A 23,119-nucleotide genomic window follows, 5' to 3' on the forward strand; every position below is an offset into this window, starting at 1 on the left:
ACATCACAGTACGTTCCCCCTGTACAGTACCTGCTGGAGATATCCACCACTTTGTCAAGTATTACCCCCACATTGTAAGTCTGTTTCAGACTGACAAGGCAGATGTATGTTATATGTAAAGATAGTCCGTACAACACAGTACATTCCCACCAGCGGGTCACTAGTACAGCAGTGAGGTAGAGACTTGACCGCTTGTATTGAATCACGGTGCCACCGTAGGCCAAGTCAAACCCAATCCTTTAGGCCAAGTCAAACCCAATCCTTAGGCCAAGTCAAACCCACTCCTTAGGCCAAGTGGTCTTCATCACACCACGGACCCCCCCAGTCTCTCTAAATCGCCTGGTGTTAAATGGATCAACGTGTGCTTTCTTACAACTGAAAAACAACAGTGCTTTTCTGCTCTCCTGTGATGTCTGAATGGCTGCAGTGTAACTGTCATGTACCCTTATTGCCATTGATTAAGGTACTCTTGATTAAGGCTCAAGTCTGCAGGCTTGCTTGACTGTCCATGACTGTTAGCAGTGCAACTGGTATCCATGTGACTCACTGCTGGTGCTGGGGGGGGGGCTGGGTGGGGGGGAGGAGAAGAGACCCAAGATGGATGCTGAATCTCACCTGCAACATCGCTACCTATTTTATGTTGTTATTTGCTGTTTGTTTTATTTATTTTAGTTGCATCAGTTTCATCATTCCAGGTATTAAATGAAACTAATTGCTTGATTAAAGCATTCAGTTAGGCGACCAAAGTGGAGGTGAGGTAGAACGCAGAAACATCCCTTGTAATTACATGTAGTGAGGACCTTTAAAAAAATAAAATAATAATTGCCAGATACATTGGAAAGAATAGTATAGTAATGTTTCAAACCCTCAATATTCACCATGTGCTTGTGTAGCAAAGCTTTGACTTGTGACTGACAGGTCATTTGGAGGTGAGTAGAGCTCACCTTATGTGTCCTTATTTCATGAAATGCTCGTCATGGTCTGTAACTCTGAAGCTAAATCCAGTTTGAGTGACAGACTGCTCGCCGCCTCCGTGTGCTGTGAACCTCGTCGCCCACATGCGGGTTTGCTGTGAAGCCATTTGCCTTTGGCTGCTGAATACAATGTCATTCCATTTTACACTTTGTTATTGTAATTTTGTTTGACAATGTTTTCATTTTGTCAGTGATTCTATTCTGTTCCCCAGCTGAAGTCACCTCTTGAAGTGGTAAATACATTTGGTATTGGAAAACATAAATGTGTTGTGAGCCAGTTACATATAGCCTCTGTATGTAATATAAACAGACATTTATTTTTTCATAAATGTAAGCTACAGCTAAGCAAGTGTTGATATTACCACAGTAGTGTTTTGTATAAAGCTCTCTGCCTTGCTGCCCCCATATGTTCCTCCATATGCATCCATACAGGAACCCGTTAGCTTGCCCTCAAACTTGGCTTGTGTCTGGAGAGGAATGTTGCCATGGTCACAGCCTGTTTGTGACGACCTAGCATCCTAATTCTCCCTGAAGTGTGAACTTGTCCACTACCCTCACCTGGATCTGATAGCATAGGATTGGTGTAACCACCCATGGTGGAGGATGGAGAATTAGATTTTTTTTTTTTAGAGGGACCTCTTAATCATTGATTAATTGAGTGTACATTATTTATAAGGTGTGTGGGTGTAAATGCACGTGCGTGTAATTTGGCCACTCGGGTTTGAGGACTTGAAAAGAGATACTTTTAGGATATTCGATGCAAGCAATCTGAATACCATAAGAAATAAAATGGCTTTTTATTTAATGACGTGTCATTGTTTGTAGATTAATCAACCCATGTGATGTGTTGAACCTTCCACGAGCAACAATTACTCACTTACTTCATCACAACTTTTGTAGTCTTGAGTCTCCACGTGACGGTTATTTGTGGTACTACACTTGGAGATAAGGTTGTGCCATTTTTCCACTGCTGCAGTGTTAATATGCTTAACACTATTACTAGTATTATCGAAAACGTATGTTTTCTTTAGCATTTTTTTGCGAAAGGGTTAGCGTGTTGTTTGTAGTAAAAATACAGTCATGGAAAATAGATGTTGGGGTACTGGACGACTACCGTTCCCATCTCCTCATTGGTCAGCCTGTGATGCGTGATAAAATGTAATTGGGTTCTGATTATTTTATCCACCTATGTGGTTTGAGAATACTGTCCCGTGGTCAAACACAAAAAACAAGTGACCTTACTTGTAGTGTTATGTCCGTAGGGCACAAGTACTGTCGCTGTCACTTATTGTAAATAACTGTCTAGTATTGGGCTGCGGTTATTTGCAATACAGGTGAAACAGCCGAACCATGGGGGCCAGCGAAAGTACGAGGAAAGTGTCATTTGGACTGGATGAAGACGAGAAGGTCACAGTAATTCAAGGAGTAAAGGTACCGTACATGGGTGGGAAACTGCGACTTTACCGTATTCGAAGGGATTGACAACCCGGTAGAATACATCAGCATTCCACTCCGCTGTGTGCGTTCATTCACCATAACGCAAGCAGCAGCTGCATTGACGCTGTGCTCCCATGTCCTCAGACAAACTCTCCCTAGACCGCTATGCTCCGTCGTCTGCAACTGGGTGAAACTGAAACCGATCACGGTAATGGGCCTAATTTGGTTAGGGCTTAATTTGGCTCTAATAGATAACATTACCGGCGAAAATAATATTTAACGTCAACATTTTACGACAGTTTAGTCATTGCAACAACCACCGCAGACATAAATATTCTGGTGGGATGTTCACCGTTCTGGATGATGACGATGACGTCCTTAGTTACGTATCACGTTAGAGGGGAATGTCAACAATGTAGCCGGGTCATTCTACAGACACGGTGGCATTCCTGTCTCACCTTTGCAGCAATCAAAATATAATTTAAATAAACGTAATGATCACATGTAATATATATTTTAGATAAATATATAGTGTTCTTATCACAATAACATATTTGAGTCATGTAAATGAGCAATTCTTGTTTTTTTTATCATTTATATAAAATACCAAGTGCAAGCAATTTGCTTGTCACTCTGACCATGTATTAAAGTTTAGTACCATATTTCGAGTTTTTTTTTTTTTGTCCTACTTTAAATGTCATCAAGTAAACACGTCACATTTATGGAATGGAAAACCTAAAAAGCTGAAATACCAACTAAATATTATAAATAATACAGCGGTAACAGTGGTCACAACATTTCATGTCATTGGTGTTACTGCCTCACAACTTTTATTTAGAAAGAAATGAAATCACTTTTAAAAGTACTTCTTGGTTCAAGAGGTCATTGGAGGACATGTGATCAACATATGCACATGGTCAGTCTGCTGTATCTTCATTTGTTATACATTTGATGATTTATGTGTTAAATTCTACAAGGCTTTTAAATATGTCACTGGTGTTACTCATTTCATATGAAGGGGAATAAAACATAAATATTGATTAAATGTGATATTTGAATGGTTTTCATATAATTGAAGACATGTGGCTTGAGGTACTGCAGCGGCCATTTAGTAAAAATCCATTTGTTCTGTAAATTGTCATTGGCGTTACTGTTATTGGCGTTACTCCTCCTCCTGGTAAGTCCAGTTTGAGTGAATGTATAAAAAACTCTATACATTAAGCTTTCATTTTGGGGGATTGTTAAAGGTAAGAGGTTAATTATTATTGTACACAAGTTTTGATTAAGTAAAATTATTATTTTTAAGACATTTGCAATTGCAAATACCACCGTTTCTGTAGAATGACCCAGCCATGCAATTTTGTCGAGACTAGTCAGTCAACGTTTATTTGTAACATGACTGCCGAGTGTGACAACTATTACAAATCTCCAATCCAGGGGGGTATTCCATCAATGTAGTTAAAGGAAAATCCAGGTTTATTCTGACCTGTCTCGCGAGAATTATATTAAAAACTCCAGGCTGCATTGTCCTTTAGTGACCCTAACCCCCCAGCCCTCTCATTGTCAAGTCATATGGCTGTGTTCGGAATGGCATACTAGCATACTATTCATACTAGATATGAGGTAGATTTTGCAGTGCGTTCACACTGTATGCTATAGTATGTGAACATTGAGTATGTGAGAACTCTAGGGCCTACTAGATCTTCCAGAGTATTCAATGAGACCACACTATTCCTACTCAACTTCCCCAAAATGCATCGTCTCTTCAGTCTCGTCAAACTGCGTCATACAAACTTGTCATACACCTGATGTTCACATGGTCCGAGAGCCAGGGAGCTATTCCACGTACGTTGGATTAGTATATCGGCGATTAAAAGAAAAGCCTCATTCAGGCATCTCGGGATTGGGATTCAAGCCTCAGGTGATTGCTCGAACGAGGATCAGCCTTGTGTCATCAGTGTTCACAGAACATCGGTTTGGAAATACTCGATATGGGCGCGTGCACGCAGACATTAAGAGCCCAGAAGAGCCGTCCTACTTATTGCGCAGCAGTCCTACTTATTGATCTTTATGAAGACGAAAAATAAGATGTAAAATAGTGCAATACTGCCGCAATTAACAAGGCGAGGGAAATGGTTTGGCAAGAAATTGCTGACCGATTAAATGCGTAGGTGATACTAGCCCCAGTTATTGTTATATGTTCATATTTTAATAAATTAATATTTACTACTGTGGTGATATCAGCAGCAGGCTACATACAGTCATATTGTCACGATGGCATAGTGGTATTGACCGCTGCCATGGTATAGATCGTCATTTTAAGACGGTGGTTCAAATCCCTCTTCTGACACACTTTTTACTACATTTCGTTGTCTGAATCTAATCTAAAATCTAATCTAAAAAAGTATGTAGGCTATAAAATGATGGTATAGGCTAATTTACAAGAACTGACACGATTACAATGGTGTTTGAAGCCTTTCTGATTAGTAAATGATGTTCTTCTAACTGGACACTGGATTTGGCATAGATTATTTTTTCTTATGATTACTGATGGATAGATGATTCACTTAGACAGATATATATATATATATATATATATATATATATATATATATATATATATATATATTGTAAATCGATTTGCATGAAGGCTTCAGTTAAATGTAAAAAAAAATATATCATACCAGCAACCTTCGGACCTCTAGCTGGCTGCCTTAACCCCTGCGCCAAACATACCACTGTGATGTTGTTAATGCAAGTTGATAGATAATATATTTTTACACTTTATTTATCTCTATCACTCTTTTAAAAAAAAAAAATCTCTATCTATCTATTTCCGCCTGTGAGACATTTTTGACACACGTATGACCTAAACCTGGTCGCTACCAGGTTTGTTCAACATTGATGGAACGCAAGCTGAAATTAGGGCCCGGAATTTATTTAAACCTGGATCGGATTTAATCAGCGTTGTAGGAACAAGGCCCTGGAGACTGAAAGCTCTCAATAAACATCGTTTTTTGCACAGATTTGAGTGTGCAGATGTTGCTTTTTGCACTCTATTTGAACTTCAGCTGCAGCACCCCAGCTGATCACGGATGAGCGGTGGTATTTTCACTATTTGGGGAATTTAAATGGTGAAATGCATTCTTAGACATGACTACGTCGTCATGATTACAAAGATGCCACTTGAAATGCATACAATCCAAGTTTATTCGTGTCTTGCACACACGTTTGCCTAGTATTTGACTGCCTGTAGCCCAGTCACGAATGGTCCCAGTATTGTAGCTTCAGACGGAACAAGTTGGGTTGTAAATTGTGCTTGCTGTAGCAAGCCCACAATATGTTATTACTCATATATTTATTTTAATCTTGTTCTTTTACCAACTGCTAAGACAACAATAAAGTAAGCTAGTTACTTTAGCTAGCTAAAGATACTGGCCCCCCAAACATTTTACAGCTTGTTTAGCTAATATCTTCCAAAGTTTCTGTCGAACCCCGCAGTGAAGGTATCTAAGCAAAGTAATGTAGCTAGCGAACCGAAGTGGGGAAAAAACCTCAGATCAGGTATATAAAGTTTTTTTTAAAAGAAACTGGACACATTTTGGGAATATATATGGTTACTTTCTCGCCTAAAAACGTATTAAAACTTCATAAAATGACATGTATCTATATAAATGTTAACACTTGTAGAGCCGAAATTACAGCTTTTGGATAACAGTAGGCAACAGGATGCACCAACAGGAAACATCACCATACCTGCCTGGCCTTTATGTTCTCAGGTTAATGCAGTGGTGTCCTTTTTGCCGTATCGATGTGTATTTAGTTTTCTTCCGGTGTGTTTCCTGTCGTCCCCAGCTCTCCGGTCATGTTCTCCAGCGGATGAGAGAATCTCAAGGGCCAGACAGCGACAAGCCGCCACCGTCACAGCCCGAAACCTGTCCCCCCCCGCCCAGTACGTTCACCCCCCCGTCGAGTATGTCCTAGCCCAGGGGTCGGCAACTAAGTTTGGCCTCGGGCCCCCAAAAAATTGAGCCACTAGATGGCGGGCCCAAACATAATCAAAGGCTAATTTAAGTAATTGATTGTTTAAAAATGTGACACGTTCTAATGCTTTGACTTTTCTTTCGAAAAATGGACACATTGCTAGTCAACTAACACAGCTTGTTTTGTGAGCCTGCTAACAATGTAACGTAGTGTTCTTGTTAACTAGGTAGCAGTCCAATCCATTACGTTGCAGTATTTTGGCTTGACTAGCGAGTTCGTGTTGTGATTCTCAACAATGTTGAAACGTAGTTTCACCCTTTTCCATATTTTTGAATAATAAATGTGTGGACTGACGATGTAGCGCAGCCTAACTTATTCTAATAATTATTTAACATGCTTTTGTTCTGATAATTATTCCCCCCTCCTCCCAGACAAGGTCACATTATTATTGGATTGGTTGTTTGCGTGTCGGGTGAAGTTAGCTAAACATTTAACCTGCTAGCTAGCAAGAGAAACATAATGTCACTCTCCAAAGGTCTCAAGAGGAAAGTTGACGGTGAAAACAGGGCATTTAAAGAGGAATGGACAGCGAACTATACGTTCATCCTACCTGGTTTCATCAATGCAAAGCCACTGTGAGACTCACATTTTACGTGCTCACAATGTTCCCTTTCTATACATGCGAGTCGTCCTTTTCGTCAATGAATGTGATAAAGACGCACGAGAGGAATCGATTGATGCATAAAAACCTTGAGAACTGCCTGCGGATTAAAGTGACGTCCATATCACCAGATATCAAGCAAGATATCGGCAAAAACCGATGGGAGATGCCACTTTTCACATTAAGTGAGTACCAAGCCTGTCGTTATTGTATTTAATAACCTAATTGTATTTTGTATATTTTGAATGAATGGCTCATTGTAATTATTATCCCTAATAGCGTGTTTGCTCTGTCGTTTCAGGAGCGTATAGTAGGCCTATGCACCACCACCCCTCGCCCTCCATGATCAAGCGGATTCTGCTTTTTGTTTGCGTAGATTTTGTTGTCAATGTTTTTCAGAAAATTAAACAGAATTTGCTTTGTTACTGTTCATATGTGTGATGCAGTCACATATACGTAAACATTACGTTTGAAAGGTTTACTGAGCTTGTGTTATTTCTTTCAAACCACACACCGCATGTCGGCTATTTCAGCACCAGGCGTTGTCCACCTACTTATGATTCACCATGAGGGGTTCATCGTCAGTGTGCTTCGCTGCCTGATTGTCTGTCCCTGTGTCATTCACTCTCAACATGGATAAAAGTACAATAAGCATTATTCAGGTGGAGGTCGATTCTCTATTCGGACATTATAGGCGCTATATGTGGGACTGTCGGTCCGATATTGTAAAAAAAAGAAATTGGATTCTCAAAATAATCTGCTGGGCCAAATATTATTGGTGATGGGCCAGTAATGGCCCACGGGCCGCCTGTTGCCGACCCCTGTCCTAGCCTATACGCTAGAGTATGTCCTAGCCTATACGCTAGAGTATGTCCTAGCCTATACGCTAGAGTATGTCCTAGCCTATACGCTAGACTAGAGTATGTCCTAGCCTATACGCTAGAGTATGTCCTAGCCTAAACGCTAGAGTATGTCCTAGCCTATACGCTAGCTAGAGTATGTCCTAGCCTAAACGCTAGAGTATGTCCTAGCCTATACGCTAGAGTATGTTAGCCTATACGCTAGAGCAGGGGTCGGCAACCTATGGCACGCGTGCCAGCAGTGGCACGCGACAGCTTAAACAGTGGCACGCGACAGCTAATCAATAAGTGCGAGAATGTTTTTTTTTTTTTTTTTTTTTTTTTTATGTTGGCCGCGTTCGTAAATTCGCGCACACTGGGTTCAATGTCACAATGGGACCAAGTAGGATCAGGCCCGTGAATGAGTTCTCTCTTGCCCGCGGGATGATATTTAATTACTATTAAAACCGGCCCGCAGTATTATGTGCCCGCAGCACCATAATACTACAAGTCCCACGATGCATTGGCGCGTACCGAGTGCCCGCGAGCGAGCGCGACCCCGCGTCTTCTCTTCACTTCAGTACTCGTCATGAGCAGCAGCAGCACAGTCACAGTGGAGGCCGAAACATCGCCGTCAATTCCCGAGTGTTCCCGAGTACAGTTTGCTGACAAACTCGGCATACTTGCTGCCGAATTCAGGCGGAGATTTTCCGACTTTGAAGCCCAAAAAAGCAGGCTTCAACTGCTCAGCAATCCATTTGCAGTTGACGTGGAAAGTGCACCAGCAAATCTCCAAATGGCGCTGATTGAGCTCCAGTGTAATGACACATTGAAGGCAAAATATGAGTCCGTGGCGCTGCTGAGTTTGCTCGTTTCATCCCCGACACAATGCCTGAGCTGCGCACCCAAGTTGCTCGCACGCCGTCTATGTTTGGCAGCACATACGTGTGTGAACAACTGTTTTCGTTGATGAAACTAAACAAAACATCACATAGGAGTCGTCTTAGTGATGAACATCTGAACTCAATCCTGAGGATTTCCTCAGCTCAGAGCCTGACCCCAAACATTAATGAACTTGTACTCAAGATGAGACACCAAGTATCGGGCTCAGCCTCAGCCAAGTGAGCAGAAAGGACTTGGACTTGATATTTCTTTGAAGGGAATTATTTATTTTTTCTCCAGTTGAATGGACCCAGGGACATGTTGCCTAAGAAATTAATGCAACTGTTTTGCACTTTTGCAAGTTTGCACTAACTTTTCTAATTTTATTATAGAAGACAGTCATTGGTGAGGATCGGAGCAGCACACTGATTTGTTTTTAATGCATGCTGTTTCATTTTTGCATTTATCTTGCCATTGAGCTTTGAATGAAAATTACATTTAGCTGTTTACCTGTTAAAAAAAATAAAAAATAAAACGTTTTCAATTTATTACTGAAAGAGCCTTGAGAAAATATTGCAACTGATTTTATTTATGTTTTACTTAATTTAATGATTAATGTTAAGTGCAATATAGGCTGTGTTATTGGTATTGGTTCAATATGTGCAATAATTGCGAGTTTTAATAAACATTGAACCAGCCCGGCCCTCCACTTGTACCATTTTTAAATGTTGGCCCCCTGTGTATTTCACTTTGACATGACTGGACTAGAGGCAGTCTCGGGGACGCTCCGGCGCTCTCAGGGCGAATTTACGAATGCAGCCCTAGTCTCTCATCCACTCCACGAGAGCCGTATTCTGGCGCCAATTTTCAAAGTAAAATTCTGAATTCGATTCGATACTTGTATCAATATAACTCAAGTCGTTCAAGGATGAAGCAGACAAGGCCGAATCAATAAGACGTGCTGTGTCAAGGTATAGGAAGCAGGCCAGCACCTTTAAAGCATTTGCCACTGCTAAAAATCACGCAACTGAAGCAAGCTTTCGCATTGCTCATTGCATTGCGAAACGTGGAAAGCCATTCACTGATGGAGAATATATTAAGGAGGCTTTCCTCTGTAGCTCAGATGTTTTGTTTGAAGGCTTATCAAACAAAGACACAATAAAATCAAGAATAAAAGACATCCCAGTGTCAGACAGAAGTGTGGAACGAAGAATAGGAGAAATGGCAGAAAACGTGAAAGCGCAGCAGACCGCTGGTTTGAAAGATGCGACGGTGTTTAGCCTCGCACTTGATGAGAGCGTAGATGTGAATGACATGCCACGTCTGGCTGTCATAGCAAGATACTGTGATTCTGCTGTAAGGGAGGAGCTCTGCTGCCTAAAACCAATGCCAGAAACAACAAAAGGTGAGGACATCGCTAAAGTTCTTATCGAGCATTTTGTGGAGCGAGGGATTGACATTAGCAGGATTTTTGCAGTGACAACAGATGGTGCCCCTGCCATGGTCGGGAAACAGAGGGGAGCGGTTGCATTAATTGTGTGCAACTTAAAGTGACCAAGTACCACCCCCAGATAATGGAGTTGAGCAAAGGAAAACAGGGCCAGGGATCACAACATTGATTGTTAGGACTGTTTACATGGCTTTGCATACATAGCTCTTTGCAACCAAAAAAATATATATGTTTGTTGTGGTTGGAATAAAAGAATAAAATGTAAGTAACAACCAAATAATTATATAAATATAAATTATAATTCATACAAGTAAGACCCTTGTATAATCACCCTCCAGTTAGGCCTACTTATTAAAATGATAACCATAGGGAGCGCAGTTAGCAACTTTGGTAGAAATTGAGCGCTCCAATTTGCTTAAAGTTGTGCTACGCATCACAAAGTTTAGTTGTCTTAGATGTTATGTTGGTAATTTTGTTCAAGTTTCAGTTAGTTACATTTTTAGGTTTATTTAGCATACATGGCTTTGCATACATAGCTCTTTGCTGAAAATTGTTGTTCATGTTGTGGAATAAAATTGCAGATCTGTTGGTCTGTTTGGTTTGGTTTGATGTCGAGTCATAATTAATGTTGATATTGTGGTTGGCACACTGACTAACAAGAAAATTTAAAAATGGCACTTCATATCAAAAAGGTTGCCTACCCCTGCTCTAGCGTATAGGCTAGAACATACTCTCTAGCGTATAGGCTAATATACTCTAGCTAGAGTATGTCCTAGGCTAGCCTATACGCTGCTAGAGTATGTCCTAGCCTATACGCTAGAGTATGTCCTAGCCTATACGCTAGAGTATGCCCTAGCCTATACGCTAGAGTATGTTCTAGCCTATACGCTAGAGTATGTTAGCCTATATGCTATGCTCTCCTAAGGGCTATCATTGGTTCTTTCTTGATGTGAAATGATATGTGTTCACTTGCAGTTGGCATCTATTACATTCTGGAAATGTTTAAACGAAATAGCCTATTAAAAAGTGTTTTATTTCAAGTGTTCTCATATTTAAAGGGGAATGCCTAAGTAGCCTTTTTGGTTCTGTTCTAGAGTTTTGGAAAAGGCGTCCTTTCTCTGTTAGAAATATGTTATGTGTGGTTTATGTTTGCAGGTACAAAGCACGGGCCCACTGCCTCAGAGACACAGGAAGAGCTACGTAGAAGGTGGGTTTCTATAAATATCTATTTGCGTGTGTGCGTGCGTGCACCTGCGCGCAAAACTGTTGACAAAGACCAGACGTTGAAGGTGTAAACTATGAATCAACCCTTGACCTTAGCTGCAGCTTCACCATATTTAGTGCTAAGAATCCTATCTTGAGACACCCATGTGTAACTCAGACTTGTGTCTTAAGCATGCATTGATGTCAATGCAAATATGAAAGTTATCTGTGTGTGTATCTCTAGTTAGGAGTAAGTACTCACTCTCAGCCCCGAGGAAGGCCTATAGCCTAGTGGTGAACACGCCACAGACATGTTAAGTCAGTGAAGAATCTCTGCACAGTGAGCTGTCCACACTGGCTGCTGTTGATTTACAGTCACCAGTGTATATGACATGTCAGAGTGTGGCTACGTAGCTGGAATGCTCACCCACATGTCTGTGCCATGCTACATGGGTCTCAGTGCTCAGGAGTTACATCTTAATATTGTATTGTATTGTACACTATAATATTGTATATTGTAGATGTTAGTTTCTTATTTTGATCCGTCATACTAATCTAATGTGGGGAGGCTTGTTGCAGTATATAATATGGCATTTAGCTGACGCTTTTATCCAAAGCGACTTACATTGCAATTGCAGTGCATCATACATTTCGCTATGGAAATTCCCAGCAGGAATCCCATAACATGAGCGTTGTTAGCACCATGCTCTACCAATTGGGCCACATAAAGTAAGGTTATGAACAGTATGTGACATGTGGTTATGAACAGTATGTGTCATGTGGTTATGAACAGTATGTGTCATGTGGTTATGAACAGTATGTGTCATGTGGTTATGAACAGTTTACGTCATGTGGTTATGAACAGTTTACGTCATGTGGTTATGAACAGTATGTGTCATGTGGTTATGAACAGTATGTGACATGTGGTTATGAACAGTATACGTCATGTGGTTATGAACAGTATGTGACATGTGGTTATGAACAGTATGGGCCCTATTATGCACTTCTTAACTTGCCGTCTTAAGTCTTAATTAAGACACACCGCCAGGTTAAGACCTACCGCCACCCTTATTATGCGCTTCATACACGCTACTGCTATTATGCAGGTGTCGTTAGGCGCCCACACATAAGACGTAATACTCCCGTGCATATATTACTCATTGTGGGAGTGTTCATATGTTAATGAAGTGCACTAGGCGCCGCTGCTATTATGCGATCTGACTTTGCTCCTAGCGCTAAGAAGTGGTTTGAAAAGTTCTTAAGTTTAGACTTCATGCACGTTTTGAAACACGAGCGCGCCTCCGCGGTTTGCGCATGCATGTGGGCACACATGAACACGCACGTGGCTCCACGGCAAGACGTCAATTACGGTCACAGTATAAATGCTTTATTTCAGAAGGGAGAGGCCAGCGCTGTACAGTATGTTGCCTCCGCATACTGTGCACATACAGTACGAGCATGCCGTGCGTAATATAATGACATCAACATCTGTCATTCCTGCAGTCTTCCAGCGACCCCTCTGTAATACTTCTCAACTCACAAGCGGAGGTATTGCCGTGTTTATTCAGAAAATAATCATGCACGAGCTTGTTACTTTCTTCTGCAGAGAAGCGCGCTGACCTCCTTCTTAGGACTTCCATAATAGCATAGCGCTAATGACTCAACGCAGCCGGTTCTTAAAGGGAATGGCACCTGGCACGCTGATTGGGTTGATTGAGAAGACGCCCAAAACACACCCATGACTAATTTCTTTGCTTAGCGCCGGGTTTTAGGCGCCCACTACCGCACGCATAATAGCAAAGTGGCCTTGACCACGCCTCCACGTCTTAAGTTTAGATCTACCGCCTCGTCTTATTGCTTAAGACTTATGAAGTGCATAATAGGGCCCTATGTGTCATGTGGTTATGAATAGTATGTGTCGTGGTTATGAACAGTATGTGACATGTGGTTATGAACAGTATGTGTCATGTGGTTATGAACAGTATATGTCATGTGGTTATGACCAGTATGTCATGTGGTTATGACCAGTAAGTCATGTGGTTATGAACAGTAAGTCATGTGGTTATGAACAGTAAGTCATGTGGTTATGAACAGTATGTCATGTGGTTATGAACAGTATGTCATGTGGTTATGACCAGTATGTCATGTGGTTATGAACAGTAAGTCATGTGGTATGACCAGTATGTGTTGTGTCTCCCGGGGCAGGTTTGAGCGTGAGCAGGCTCTAGTGGAGGAGCAGCTGTCCAGGCTGGCTCAGAGGGAGAGGGAGGCGGCGGTGGCCGTGCTGCCAGACGCGGGGGGGCCCAGGGACCTGACCACCGCCTTGTTCCAAGAGAGGGCCAAGACCCACGAGGAGCTGGAGAAGACCAAGCAGCTGGTGAGCTACTGACTGACTGACTGACCGACCGACCGACCGACCGGTGTGTTGTTATAGAAATGCTACAGTGATGTAGCACTACGTCGTACAGTCTGTGTATGCCTCCCTTTGAAGTTGTGGAAATAACGCAACTGCTGTGATGTCAGAGACAAGGTTGCCATGGCAGAAGTAGCTCAACGCTGTCTACACTGATTGTCGTTCGTCACACTAGAATGACCTAGCTGTCTTAGGACAGGGTTGATAATTGATGAGTTGAAGATTCAGATATTTTTCTTAATATATTGTTGGAGATTTGTGTTTGATGCAATATACAAATTGTAAGGTGTGGTTGATTTTTATAGATTGCTACATGTCTCACTATTTGGCTTGTATTTTGAGCTTATATTCAACTGCTATTTGCTTCTGGGCAAATGATGCAATGGTCTTTTACAATTGTACCTAGTACATATTACACTACGTTCCACTTTTACCCTAACAAACCTATTGTGTTGGTGAACAGCGCCCTCTACTGGTTTGAGACTGAAACAGCCGTGTGATGAATAAGCAGCTACATTAACCATTGAGTGCTGTTGACGCCAACGCCAACGCAGGCGCAGGCAGTTGCTAAAGTAGAGGTGTGTTTCAGTGTTTTTCTGACCTTCATAGGTACTTAGCCGAAAGCTTTAAAATCCCCGGAAAAAAACAAAAAAAGGAAAAAAACGTCTTACGGGGCTTGTGGGAAAACATATAACGAGGAAAACATTTGAACCAAAACTGTCTTATTTTGTTGAAGGTTAACATGGGTTTCAATGGGGAAACTTTCTGCTTTCTTTCTTTCAAGCTGCAGTTCTCCCCATAGAAAACAAGAACCTGGCAAACAACAATGTCATTCCCCCACAAAAGCTGAGGGATGGGATCATCTGGAGAAATGTTTCAACTGTCAATTCATAGACAGAACCCTGGATACTAACGATTGTGGCTTTAACCTGTTCAATATGTAGTCGCTGACATGGCATTCTTTCTCCAATGCATATTTCTCATTCAGCTACTCTGTGTCTCCATTCTGTAATATAAACTAATATGACATTGAGGATTTGTCAGAACATTGACAGGGTTGGTTGAAACACCCGTTTTTATCTCTCCTCTTGACTGATGAGCTGTGTCATCATTAGCACTCTCATCTTGGCAGGCCTCCTACACCATTGATGTTAAAAGAAGTACTGCAGAGGTGTTTGTGTGTTTGTGCGGGTGTGTGTGTGCGTTGAATACACGATAGGTTTCGTGTCAGAGTGCAGTGTTCTATTGTGGGAGTAGTAATTGAGGTTGAAACCCTTTTAGTAGTTGTGTGTGTGTGCGCACATGCGTGTGCCGGTATGCGTCAGTGTAAAACTTGCAGTCTTTTCGAGCCTAGTTGTCTTACTCCAGATCTAGTCCAGTTTCTTTGCCGTCCCTCCCAGTTGATTGGTCTTCCAGCCTCTTTCATCACGCCGCCCTCCATGAATATTGAATGAGAGCGACTGGCGGATGAGCTTCAGTAAGGGTAGAGTGAGTAGAGTAGGCGTTTAATGATGTCTTATTGGAAAGTCTCCAGGGTACCTGTTTGATTTTCTTGTTTATATCCTGTTAATGACATCAAGTCAATACTGCGTGTGTGTGTGTGTGTGCGTCTGTCCGTGCGTGCGTGCGTATGTGTGTGTGTGTTGCGTGTGTGCGTGCCTGGTCTGACTCAGACAGAAACACCAGATGTTGCTTTCTCCACACATTGCCATGTTCACAGTCTGACCTCCACGAGAAAGAGAGAGTGGTGTTGACATGTTCTTTGATGAGTGTGTGTGTGTGTGTGTGAATGCACCCTCCCTCACCTCACCTCTCTCTCTCTCTCATTCCTCTTTTCTCACGTGCCACTTGTTGTGTTTCAATCATACTCCCCTCTTCATGCTGCTGTACCTCATACCCAGCCATCACCTTGTCTTGAGACATCTTAAGACACATTTGTCAAGACGTCTTGAGACACATCTTAAGACGTGCCTTTAGACATGGGTCTTAAGATGTCTTGGAAATATGAAGATGTCTTGGCTTGAGATGTCTTGGAAATATGAAGATGTCTTAACTTAAGATGTCTTGAGATGTCTTGGAAATAACTTCATATTATGAAGAACACAATGAATGTCATAGTATTGTCTCAGCATTTTATTATTTAAAAAACAACATACACAAATACATAATCATACTGTGGATTACTAATTGATAAAGACATTTACAGGAAATTGCAGGAACTATTATAAATAGGAACAAAATGATTATGTGTACAACATTATTATATGAACAAAATGATTATATGTACAAAACCTTTTGTAGGTAGGACACTATTGGACCTCGGCCCAAATCTAGTACTGAACCTGACCCCCCATGCTAAACCATTTGGAAGTACAGTATACTAGGACTCCAATTCAGACACACTGGGGGGATGTCACAAATCTACTAACTCTAATTATTTAAAATACAAATAAATAAAATAAATAAATGTGTTGTGTAACAACTCCCCCAAGATTCCCCTCCACCACAGAGAGACTAAACTGTCCTTCTGAAAGAGACTACACTGACATCCTCCATCCCAGACAGACTACAATGACCACCATCACAGTGTGACATGGGAGAGTTACTCCATATGAGAGTGGAGAAACCTATTCTTCAGGTAGCATGTGTTCCTGATGTTGTGGACTACTCTTTTATCAACAATTTCACAGTATTGCCCATTGGTGGCAGTTGACTTCATACCTATCCCAACAAGTTGGCGTGGTTCCCAAAAACATTTATGATGTAGGAACAGGAGGGTGTCAGTGATGGCTGAGGGTGGGAAGAGAAGCTTTGCTCCCTCCTTGTACTCTTCACAGCCTGTCAGGGGATCTTCTCTGTGGAGTGGCAGGAACACGGTCCCTTCAAACAGGAGCTGTGGATTCTCTGAAAATAAAAGACATCAAGTATTAAGGTAGGCTATAGATTCCCATCAATATTTTTTATACAAGGTCTTTCAGTAAGACTATTTTACCTGACATGGTAGCCCATATGCCTGTGATTTTCACCGGTTGCCTGTGGTTCCTGTCCTCACCAAGTAGGGTTGGGTTGAGTTGGGTTGGGGTTGTCTCCACAAATGACCCAACTCTGATAGTCTTTATATCAAATCTGATAATTAAATTCAGTATGCTAATTATAAAAGGGGTATGCTATTGATAATAGCATATCATTTAGATTGTTTTTAATTTATTATTTTAGATAATTCATTATTTTAAAATATTATTTTCTTTAGATAAACAACTAAAATAAAACATTTAAATTAGATGCTATTGATACTGCATAGAAACACATTGATATAATATACTTGTATGTTTCAGGGGACAATGTTGCACTCTGATATTGAGTGTGTCTCTGTGCTGCTTGCCCAGCAAGAGGGTTGTCAATATTTTGGATGACAGGCTTTCCCCTTTTCCAAACCTAGGAAATAAAACAGCATGCATATGATTCAAAGAATGCTCTCTTACAAGAAGTTAATACTGACTTATTTGATAATTAATTGTATTAAATATTGTATTGAAATAATTAATACATTTATGATCAACCCCACCCTACCATACCTTTGGTCCGAGGAAGACCTGTTCCTGTGTCAGGATTCTATTCTCCATCCTCTCCATTAGATCAGGTTGCCGCATATTTTTTGACACCTGTAGTTTTGACAGCTCTGGCAACACCTCGTTTCCATGCTGCCTTAAGCCTGTTTTGGAACGAGTTATATTTTGGTACCAACATTCTAGATATCTTTGGTATAACTGACATGTAGGATAAAATACTGTACATGATAAATACAGATAATACAGTTACTTAAGTAAATAAACACATTTTGAAGTAGATGTTCCTACCAAGCCCTCGTCTTTGCCGAAGATCAGTGGCCGATACTAATGCGACTGAACCAGATGCTCTGTATACAGGGGCATAGCCTGGCAGCCCGTGTACAGGTGTATTGTCTGCCACATGATTGGGTGCTGACAATGTGGTGATGGAATCCAAGACTGCAATCCTCTTGACCATGGTCTTCTCCATACTAACACCATTCTTGTGAGCGATGACTGAAGTACAACATTCATATAAAACAATTAGCTTTAAGCACCTATATGGCCTTGCAAATTAAATACTGTATGTGTAGTTACATTTACCCATGTCCTTGACCCTGTGGTGGTATCGTTCAAAGCGGTTGCAGTCTCATGGGGTGGCCCAGCACATCTGTTTGCTCTCCAGTGTGATACCCACAATGAATGTTGGCACGGTTTGCAACATCTGCTTTCCATATCTTAGAAAATATGACACCAAAATGTACTTACTTCTGCTAAATGGTGTTAATATGAGTTAATATGTTAATATGAATTAATATCTAATCAAACCACATGGTTTTGATGCACAATCCTGTAAGAAAAATAATATATATATAATAATGATATCAATAATAACTAAAAGTTTGTGGTGGTCACATATCTCGACCTGGAGTTGCCTTGCTTCGTCATCCGTCAAACTAGCTGATCGGATCAAAGCCAAGTATCCACTCAGCAAGATGTTGGCTTTAGTCACTAGTCGGCAGGTGTTGCGGCCAATGTATTCAACAGAGGCTGCTGTAAATGCCTCAGGGCAACACATGACATCTCTGGCTATGATGGGCCACATCTGAATGAGATGGAGTACCTCACAGCCAGTGGCACATGCCAAGTGATGAACATCTGGGAGCTGAAAGTATAATGTGGTGTGTAATGCAATTTCATTCAGAGCTGTTCACACTTCTCACAGGACATGGACTTTGATGACAAAAATGTACTATTTAGTGATCTTAAAACAGTTGCTTGTTATATTAAGTGTGTTCTTCACTTCAACTTCCGTAATATGGAGAAAAAAACCAACAAATTCTAGCGCAATTCAGGATTTGCAGTGAAGAGGACCAAATCACCAGCGGGTGTCACATATAACAAACAGGCAGACTTTTTGAGAGAAAGCTAGTTCCCATTGACTTTGGTTGTTCTTTACTGAAGTCAATGGGGACTAGCTTTCACTCAAGTAGTGCTGGCAACCTCCCTGTGTGTTATATGGACAAACTGCACCTGTGTTTCAAGTGGCATGTCGGTGAGGAGATGACACAAGTTACATTTTTGGGTAAACTGTTCCTTTAACAATTAAATACACCGGCGTCAAAATGTATAACTGTGACTTACCTGCTTGAGCCAGTGTGGTCTGTCAATTGCAACAATCAGATTGGATACGAACAGTTGCAATTGTGTCTTGATGTTGCCCCAAATTAGACTTATTTGGAGTCTTCCAACACCAAGGGCATCTAAGTGTAAGTGATCGATTCTTGTCTGTAACAAAATACAAAGCCAACAGTTGTATTGCTTTTACATGGTTTTATCATTATATGCTTTCTATTTGAATCATTTTTAACACAAGGCAGAGCAGGAGATTTTCAGTCCATTAGTATGTTTTTCTTAGTTGCAACCATTTCCAGCAACATGGCAAAAACATATACCTTGCTCTGAGCTTCATTAGGCATAGGTAACATGCATGTATAGACAAAGCTTACATTAAAACATTTACCTGAATGTGCGGTTCAATGACAATGTCATCAGAGAAAAGCTGGTTGTTTTGGCTGAACAAGGTCCCAGTCTCTGTTTCTTGTCGTTTCCTCTCCACTACACCCATCTCAGACATGCCAGCGATAATGATGTTGGTGTTGGACTTTGTTCTGCGGGGTGCTTCACTGGCAACCTGTGGGTTGGAGAGGTCGGCCTTGTCGACTGTGCAAATTCTGCATCTAAGAGAGACATCATTTTAATCAAGGGATCATCAAGGGATGCATTTGAAAGATTTCACACAATGTACATAACCAAGAAGACCAAATGGCCAGAGAAGTAATACTGAATCTAACCGTTTGTTTGCGGTGGAAGACAAACAGTTTGCACAGTGGTTTGCCTGGGGCATATCGGCATTGATCTCCCCAATTCCTCCACATACAAACACATTGCCTCCATAGTAAGGGCAGTTTGCATAATACCCCTCCTGTAGTCTGCGTATGTATGGAGAAATGGCATTCATGCACTGCTCAAATGATGTCCCTGATTTGGAAAGAAGATATATCTCAATCTCACATGAACCATGACTTAGACATTTTAACCATTTGTTAAAATGTGCTGATTATTATGCTACCTGGTTCTCCAAGGCCTATGATGCCCATGTGCTCCCTTTTTGCCGCCTCAGAGCGGGGCAGGTTACCGACTGAAAAGTACATTCCGTTAGTGGAATGGTACTTCCTCCTGTACAGCCCAAATCCATCAAAATATAAATGGATGTAGAGTGGCAGAACTGGTACCCCTTTAACGACACAATTTTATGGCAACCATTACTTCATGCATGTTCTTGTTCAGCTTACTCACAGCAACCTATCATATTTGATAAGCCATGAAACTATGACTTAACAGTGCCAATGAAAAGCAGTAGTGCAATATCATGGTAAGCTTTTTAGCCTACCTGTGGGTAGTTCTCTTTCTGGCTGCCCTTCACTACAATGAGCAGGGAGAGTTGCTACATCTTTGATGTATCTGCTGCTTGGCTCTTCAAATGCAGTGGCAGAGTGGTTGCTGTATATGTAGTAGCCAGTGAACTGTGGAATCTGAGGTATTTTCTGAACCACAGTATCCACTTTGATGGACTTAAATGCATCAGATATAAATAGTTGTTCTCTAACAGGTGTTAGACTGTGGAACTGTTGATGATTCCTCATCTCAAGGCCACGGAAAAGTATTCTGCACCTGAGCACTAGATCCTGGATGGAGCTGTCAAATGCTATGGACTCCACTCTTGCAAGACGCGATCTGCGGTCGATGTTGATTTTGATTATGTCACGGGCAGTTACGGTACCTTGAAATATGAAAAATGAATCAAGTTACACAAACTGATGACATGCATATTTTTGGGTGGGCGCTATTTACCACATTTAAGGGCAGTTACCTTCCCTACATTGGTGCCAATACATTGTATTCCAAAGAGTTTGCTCTCATGAAATAGCCTGGAGTTACAGGCGTCTCTATGGCAGTCGGTCACTGGCACAAAAGTCATTTTTGCCATATGCTTGTTGTTCTCCAAAGTTTTTGCCACTGTTTTCTCCATGTCAAAATAATAAAAAGAAGAATCTTCTCCATGCACACTAATAGGCACCGTAGGCAGTTTTTTCTGATATTCTGAAATAAGGAATAGCAGTGGAATTACATAAATACAGTATATGGTCTTATAGTGATAGCTATTTCATTAGCATAGAAAAATAACTTGTATCACTATAGCCTACCTTGAGAGCACTGACATTAGGTGGGACGTCCTCCTTCTTGAAACTCTCATGTGATATGATTTCAAGTAAACTTGAAAATGTTGCCTCTGAAATTCCTGAGGTTTCAAAAAACAAGCTCAGGGCTGCTTCTGTGAAAGATCTCCATGGATATGGATCTGGCTGAAGGGGCAAGATAAGTGATGAGTAGAGACACCCAAGCAGATCACATCCCTATCAAAACCATAATAGTCAACAACAACAAGACTGCCAATAGTTAAATTAAAACAACATTTGGGTTTCAGTTTATTTTCAGATTCAGATTCAGATAACGTTTATTGCCATTATGCTTGACACATATAGGAATTTGCTTTGGCATTACAGAAGGTGCATTTATGCTTTTTTCACATATATATGAACAAAACAAGTACAATACAAATGCAAACTTTACCACTCCATTGTCATGAGCATTTCCAATGTCCATCTCCTCCTCTTCCTCTGGCTCAGGGGCTTGATCACTGTCCATCTCCCCCTCTGAATGAGGCACCTCTTGCTCTTCATCATGACCGTTATGATTGTCATCAAAGTCAGATTCCCTGTCACTCTGAACTAGCAAGCAAGGCACAAAAAGCAATATTTTATCAATAGGCCTAGACAGAATCTGTAGGCACCTATGATTAGATTGACAAAGCTGGGGATGACATGTTCTCCATACAAACTGACACATTCATTACCCAAAGGCAAATCTTACTGCCACCTGGTGGACGGCGGTATACCCTTCAGTAGTAACTGTTAAACGCTTATCCCCCAAACTCAACATAAAAAATTAGGACTTTGTGGAGTGCAAGGTTCGTTGGATGCCCTTCAGATATATAAATCTAACGTCAAACATGACACAACACAAGAAAAACACAACAGGTGGACAGCAACATTGTAATGATCCCACTCAGCCAACTTATAGATAATAAACCATATATCTCAAAGTAATTTGTCTTAAATTGTAGTAGTGTCAGTGTCTGTCTTGAGACATAAACGTTGGAATGTCTCAAGACAGTTTAGGTGTTAAAAATAATATAGGCCTACTACTACCTACCAACTGTATGTTCCCTTATTCTTAGGGGGGGAGGTTTGTCCAAGCGATCCGAACGATTCCGACGCATTATATAGGCTACAAAATGTTATATTTAACAAAACTATCTCTATGGTGCTGCACCGAAGCTCGGATAATGTCTGGCTGTTCCTGCGGCTACAGAGTTGCGCGTGAGCTAATCTGAGGTAATTCCCGCCTCTCGCTGGTGCGCATGAGCGAGCCTGCACTGATTATCAACAGCTGCTGACGTTACCAGTTCCCATAACCAACAAGCAACATTCTGAGGAGAAGATGCCGCGACGCTACGGAAATTTGAGCAGCAGCGACAGTTATCAAGGTTAGTACAAGCTTACTAACTAGCTTGTTAGACAGTCAAGGTTAGTACAAGCTTACTAACTAGCTTGTTAACAGTCAAGGTTAGTATAAGCTTACTAACTAGCTTGTTAACAGTCAAGGTTAGTACAATCTTACTAACTAGCTTGTTAGCTAAATTAGCCTAATCTACAACTATCTAGACAGGCGTCGTTTTGCTGTAATAAATGAAGCATAATACAGAACTAAGCTTTCTCCCTTACCCTTATAATGATAAACTCACCTGTGTCATCCAGAAGAAGATGTTTCTGGAGACGAGAGGAGAGGACGACTCCTTGTTCCAAATTTGAGCAGATTCGGCCAGAGCAGAGGGAGAATCGTCAGAGGTGTGTGATAAAAATATATACAAAGGTGGAGAAGAGCATTTTGTGAACGCAAACCTGGTCCTTTGTGTCGGACTAAATTCTACAATTTCTACTATTGTAGTGTTTACTCCATCTGTGTTAATGTAGTTTGTTGTGTAAAATAAGGTTGTTGAATAAATGTTATAGAAAATCCAGTACATGAGGAGATCCATGTGGGA

At 41.2% G+C, this 23,119-nt stretch overlaps 1 protein-coding gene across 1 annotated transcript in view; it reads left to right on the plus strand.

The window, feature by feature from the left end:
- The first annotated feature begins 2,253 nt into the window (after positions 1-2,253).
- Positions 2,254-23,119, plus strand: part of chchd6b (coiled-coil-helix-coiled-coil-helix domain containing 6b) — a 140,832-nt gene continuing 119,966 nt past the window's right edge. Inside the window, exons 1-4 of the mRNA XM_080529888.1 lie at positions 2,254-2,405; positions 6,267-6,363; positions 11,383-11,434; positions 13,636-13,807. Coding sequence (XP_080386014.1) covers positions 2,325-2,405; positions 6,267-6,363; positions 11,383-11,434; positions 13,636-13,807 — 402 coding nt within the window. The 5' untranslated portion in view covers positions 2,254-2,324. The remainder of the gene's footprint in view (positions 2,406-6,266; positions 6,364-11,382; positions 11,435-13,635; positions 13,808-23,119) is intronic.

This window comes from Nansenia antarctica (assembly GCF_963989245.1).
Source record: "Nansenia antarctica genome assembly, chromosome: 4".
In the NCBI taxonomy this organism is placed as follows: Eukaryota; Metazoa; Chordata; class Actinopteri; order Argentiniformes; family Microstomatidae; genus Nansenia; species Nansenia antarctica.